The 6109-nt window shown below is 40.4% G+C and overlaps 1 protein-coding gene across 11 annotated transcripts in view; it reads left to right on the top strand.

Annotated features, from left to right (window-relative positions):
* Positions 1-6109, top strand: part of MGA (MGA, MAX dimerization protein) — a 144238-nt gene that overhangs the window by 66937 nt on the left and 71192 nt on the right. For all 11 annotated transcript variants that reach the window (XM_023514266.1, XM_023514272.1, XM_023514267.1 and 8 more), the window contains 3 exons: positions 2634-3582; positions 5421-5499; positions 5625-5720. In XM_023514266.1, the coding sequence (XP_023370034.1) occupies positions 2634-3582; positions 5421-5499; positions 5625-5720 (1124 nt within the window). The remainder of the gene's footprint in view (positions 1-2633; positions 3583-5420; positions 5500-5624; positions 5721-6109) is intronic.

A 6109-nucleotide genomic window follows, 5' to 3' on the forward strand; every position in this document is an offset into this window, starting at 1 on the left:
GCTCAAGCGAGTCTCCTGCCTCAGCCTCCCAAGTAGCTGGGACTACAGGCGCCTAGCACAATGCCTGGCTTTTTTTTGGTTGCAGCCATCATTGTTGTTTGGCGGGCCCAGGCTGGGGATTCGAACCCGCCACCTTAGGTGTATGTGGCTGACGCTTTAGTGGCTTGAGCCACAGGCGCTGAGCCAGCCTTTCTAGTTCTAAATGGAGGAAGCTCTGCTAGAAGCTGTGTCACATTACTAATGGAAACTCACCTACTTGACTTTTTTATAAGTGACTGATCAAATAAAAACAAATATTATTTTCATTCTTTTTTTTTTTTTTTCTTTGAGACAGGGTCTCACTTTGTTACCCTTGGTAGAGTGCTTTGGCATCACAGCTAACAGCAACCTCAAATTCTTGGGCTCAAGTGATCCTATTGCCTCAGCCTCCCAAGTAGCTGGGACTATAGGGACCCGGCTATTTTTTAGAGATGGGGGTCTCTCTCTCTCTGGCTCAGTCTAGTCTCAAACTTTTGAGCTCAGGCAGTCCACCTGCCTTGGCCTCCCAGAGTGCTAGGATTATAGGTGTGAGCCACTGCAACCGGCACAAATATTTTTTTCAATGATGAACTTCAAAATGGGGAGAAAAAGTCCACAATCCTACTTTGTTATGTATAATTTGTTAGTGAATATGTATTGTAGGTTTGTGTAGTTTTCTTAAAGCAGTTTTCCTCCTGCTGTTCTGTGTTGCTAGCATGTTGACTTCTGTGGATAATTTTCAGGAAAAAATTATAGAATACAGAGATAAAAAGTTTTAGAATTTCTGGATCAGTGCCTGTAGCACAGTGGTTATGGCGCCGACCCCATACGCTGAGGCTGATGGGTTCCAACCCAGCCCAGGTCAGCTAAGCAACAATGACAACTGCAGCAAAAAAAAAAATAGCAAGGTGTTATGGTGGGTGCCTGTATTCCCATCTACTTGGAAGCTAGGGCAAGAGAAACCGCTTAAGCCCTAGAGTTGGAGATTGCTGTGAGCTGTGCTGCCACGGCACTCTACTGAGGGTGAAATAGTGAGACTCTGTCTCAAAAAAGAAAAAGTTTAGAATGTCTGATTATAAAAATTCTAATTCTAGCTCTGTTACTTTATGTAGAATGTTAGATAATTAACCTAGTTCTTTAGTCTTACCTATATTCTCAAGATACATTGGTACAGTTTTTAATTGGAAGACAGGAAAACTAGATGTGTATGGTATAAAGTATATGAAGTATCAACCTCCTTTAACTGTCATACCAATTAGTGGTGGATTCTTTGCACTGAGTGAATTTTTTAGTTTTAAAGTTGGCCGGTAGGGCATCAGCCCCATATATTGAGGGTGGCAGGTTCAAACCTGGCCTCAACCAAACTGCAACAAAGAAATAACTGGGCCTTGTGGTGGGTGCCTGTAGTCCCAGCTACTCAGGAGACTGAGGCAAGAGAATCACCTAAGCCCAGGAGTTGGAGGTTGCTATGAACTGTGAAACACTATGGCACCCTAATGAGGGCAATAAAGTAAGACTCTGTCTCTACCAAAAAAAAAAGTTTTAAAGTTAAAATCATTTGGGAACATTATCATAAATATACTAAAAAACCCACTGAATTGTATACCTGAAGTTAATTAAGGTGTTATGTTTTATGTTACAAGAACTTTATTTGAAACACAAACGAAAAAATGAGCTGGCAGTTTTAAGGCCTTTTCCTATTTATTGCAGCTCTTAGTTGTGATGGATTTGTTTGCTTCACTGGATAGTTAATCAGTGTGTGGATTTTCAGAGTTTGATTTTGGAAACTGTGCCAGTTGACTGTTAGAAAAGTACCTAAAATAAAAAATTTTAGAACATATTCTGCATTTATTTTAATTTTTATGTTTTTGTTGTGGTTATCATTGTTGTTTAGCAGGCCCGGGCTAGGTTCGAAACTGCTAACCCTGGTGTATGTGGCTGGCACCTTAACCACTGAGCTACAGGTGCCAAGCCTGCATTTTGATTTAATGATATTTTGTATATTTTTGGTGGAAAGAAATTTGTTTTGAGTGTATCTCACAGCTTAGCTCACAGCGACCTCAAACTCCTGGGTTCAAGTGATTTCCCTGCCTCAGGTTCCCAAGTAGCTGAGACTGCAGGTGCCTGCCACAATGACTGGCTTTTTTTTTTTTTTTTTTTAAAGAGGTGGCGTCTCGCTCTGGCTCAGGCTGGTCTCAAACTTCTGAGCTTAGGCAGTCCACCTGCCTCGGCCTCTTAGAGTGCTAGGATTATAGGTGTCTACTACCATGCCTGGCCTAATTATTCTATTTTAGTACAGACAAGGTCTTGATTTTGCTGAGACTGGTCTTCCTGAGCTCATGGGAACCTCCTGCCTTGGCTTCCCAGAGTGCTTGGATTATAGGCATGGATTATGCACCTGGACCTATTGGTGGACAATTGACAGAAAATATAAAAGTTTGATGTTGATGAAGTGCTTTTGAGAATCTTATTAAGTTATATATATAGTGTTTTTGAGGAATGGCTCTTGAGATCTGATATGTTACTACTTGGTTTCTAAAAAGCCCTTTTTTTCTCTTTGAATCTTGTTTATGGATAGTCTTACATTTTTTATCCCTCCTTCCCTGTCTCTCCAGTCTTGTTGCCAACAATTTTGAAGATGGCTCTAGAATAGTCTCATCGTTAGACCCAAATGGAAACTTCAATGTTGTCATTAAAGAGGAACCTCTGGATGATTATGACTATGAAGTTGGTGAGTGTCCAGACGGGGTCACAATAAAACAGGAAGAGACAGATGAAGAGACGGATGTATACTCAAACAGTGATGATGATCCCATACTAGAGAAACAACTAAAGAGGCACAATAAAGTTGATAACCTAGAAGGTGATCATCTATCTTCTAAATGGCTACCAAGCAGCCCATCAGGTGTTGCTAAAGCAAAAATGTTCAAATTAGATTCTGGAAAAATGCCAGTAGTCTATCTGGAGCCTTGTGCTGTCACCAAAAGCACTGTAAAGATTTCTGAGCTGCCTGATAACATGCTTTCCACATCTCGAAAGGATAAATCTTCTGTGTTGGCAGAATTAGAATATTTGCCTACATACATTGAAAATTCTAGTGGAACTGGCTTCTGCTTAGGCAAGGAATCAGAAAATGGTCTTGAAAGACATTCACCAGATCTCAGAGTAGTACAAAAATATCCCTTACTTAAAGACCCTCAATGGAAATATCCTGATAAATCCGATAGCATTAGCACAGAAAGAATACTTGACAGCTCAAAAGGTTCAACTGGGGACTCACATTCAGAAAAAGAGGAGTTGGGCAAAAAGAGAACAACTTTGCTCAAGATTGCAGCAACCACAAAGGCTGTGAATGCGAATCAGAATGTCTCTCCAAATGTCCCTGGAAAAAGAGGAAGGCCACGGAAATTAAAACTCTCTAAGGCAGGGCGACCACCTAAAAACACAGGAAAGTCTTTAACTACTACAAAGAATACCCCTGTTGGCCCTGGGACTACCTTTCCAGATGTGAAGCCTGATCTGGAAGACGTGGATGGTGTTCTCTTTGTTTCCTTTGAATCAAAGGTGAGGTGGTAATTTCCAGCATTCTTTCTAAGGCTAATTACAGTAGAATTTCTGTAAGTTGACCACCCAAAGGACTGTAACAACCTGGTCAACATACAGAGATGTATGCATAAGGAACTAGGCCTACTGTACTGATATTCACGCATGTCTGGTCTACACTTATGAAAATTAGGTCAACTTAAGGAGGTGTCAGAGTAAGGAGGTGGTTAACTATGGAGGTTTTACTGTAGTTATTCTTGAATTGTATACTGGCTGAAAATTGACTCAGAATCTAGTTCTGTGAATGTGTCTATTTGCGAAGGAGTGTGTAGTGTAAGGGAAATGTCTCCAGTATGTTTGGTTTAGTTAGTAGGCGTCACTTAAGATACTTCATTTGAGGCTCGGCGCCTGTGGCTCAAGCGGCTAAGGCGCCAGCCACATACACCTAAGGGTTCGAATCCCCAGCCCGGGCCCGCCAAACAACAATGACGGCTGCAACCAAAAAATAGCCGGGCGTTGTGGCGGGCGCCTGTGGTCCCAGCTACTTGGGAGGCGGAGGCAGGAGACTCGCTTGAGCCCAGGAGTTGGAGGTTGCTGTGAGCTGTGATGCCATGACACTCTACCCAGGGGGACAGCTTGAGGCTCTGTCTCAAAAAAAAAAAAAAAAAAAAAAAAAAAACTTTTTTTGATTGGTTTTTAAAAATTTTTCCCACTTAGATCTCAGTTAATGATTTTTGCTCTCTTTATCTGGATTTTTTTTTCCAGATTTTTTTTTTTTTTTTTTTTTTTTTTTTTGGCTAGGGCTGGGTTTGAGCTGGGCACCTCTGGCATGTGGGGCTAGCACCTTACTCCTTGAACCACAGGCACCGCCCCACTTTTTTAAAAAAAATCTTTGGGTTTTACTGGAATTTTCAGGATTTATAGCCTTTAAAAAAGCATAAAAATACATGAATAGTTTACTAACTTTTGGGTTTTGGGATACTCCATCCTTTTTACTTGTGCATACCCTCTTTCCCTTTATTTTTATTAACTAGTAGTACAGTAAGTACTCTTGGAGAATCAGATATTAATAGTCTGCTTTACTCTGCCAACTTATATGTTGAAAGTTTTATTCTAGTTTCAGCTCTTCAGCCAGATTTTTTTTTCTTTCAGAGTTTTATAGAAGCCTCATCTGTTTTTTTTCTAAGTTTGAAAGATGGAGTCTCACTCTGCATGCATGCTGTATGTGATGGTGTCAGTCTAGCTCATTGAAACCCCAGACTTCAGGCGCCAGCAATCCTGCCTCAGCCTCCCAAGTACCTGGGACTATAGTCAGACTCCACAAATGGCTGACTACTTTTTCTATTTTTGGTAGAGACAGTCTCCTCTTGGTCAGGCTGATCTCAAACTTAGGAGCTCAAGTGATCTTCCTACTTCAGCCTCTCAGAGTGCTGGGATTATAAGTGTGAGCCACAGTGCCTAGCCTAAAACCTAGTCTTTCATAGTTGGTTGCATGTTAGATCCAGATGCTGGATGTTTGTTCCTTTCTACCTGTTCTTTTCCTTCTTCCTTCTTAATTGCTGAGTAAGCTGTCTTTTATATAGGTTCTGAGAAATAAACATGCAAATTGACATAAATACCGTTTCAGGTCATTTTGCTAAGTATGACATTGTATTTAGATTATTTTTCCTTTTTCTTCTGATTATTAATATTAATGTAGAACATTTAGAAAATATAAAGTGTGAAAAAATTGCTCATGAGTTGTGTTAATTTTGAGTTATCTTTGTAAACATGGTGATATTTTCCACCTGGTTGTTAATTTTTCTTTTTAAATCCTTGTTTATTTTTAAAGTAATATGAATTTTTTTTTTAATATATAGGAAGCTCTAGATATTCATGCAGTTGATGGGACAACAGAAGAACCCTCTAGTCTTCAGGCATCAACCACAAATGACCCAGGTATTATGAAATAGTATATATAAAACAAGATATGTTTGTGGTTTGGACTCTAGTAGTGAAATATAACATTTGTTCTTCTGTACTGTACTGTGGCTTATTTTAATCATTGTTTCTTTTGTGAGTAGGTTGCAGAACAAGAATTTTTCAGTTAGAAAAGGAATTAATAGAAGACTTGAAATCCTTGAGACATAAGCAGGTGATACATCCTGGTCTCCAAGAAGGTAATAGTCTCTAAAATGATACACAAAGCCAGTTCTTTTGTGTTCTTTTCTTTCTCTTCCTCCTCTTTCTCTTCCCCACTCCTCACCCCTTTCCCCCCCCCGACTTTTTAAAATTTTTTTTTTTTTGAAGACAGAGTCTCAAGCTGTCACCCTGGGTAATGTGCTGTGGCAACACAGCTTACAGCACCTTCAAATTCTTGGGCTTACGCTATTCTCTTGCCTCAGCCTTCCAAGCAGCTGGGACCACAGATTCCTGGCCACAATGTCTGGCTATTTTGTTAGTGTAGTTGTCCTTATTGTTTGGCAGGCCCGGGCTGAATTCAAACCTCCCAGAATCTGGTGTATGTGGCTGGCGCCCTAGCCATTGAGCTACAGGCGCCAAGCCTTTT

The sequence above is a fragment of the Otolemur garnettii genome, unplaced genomic scaffold, assembly GCF_000181295.1.
Source record: "Otolemur garnettii isolate 467f Iridium unplaced genomic scaffold, OtoGar3 scaffold00050, whole genome shotgun sequence".
Lineage (NCBI taxonomy): Eukaryota > Metazoa > Chordata > Mammalia > Primates > Galagidae > Otolemur > Otolemur garnettii.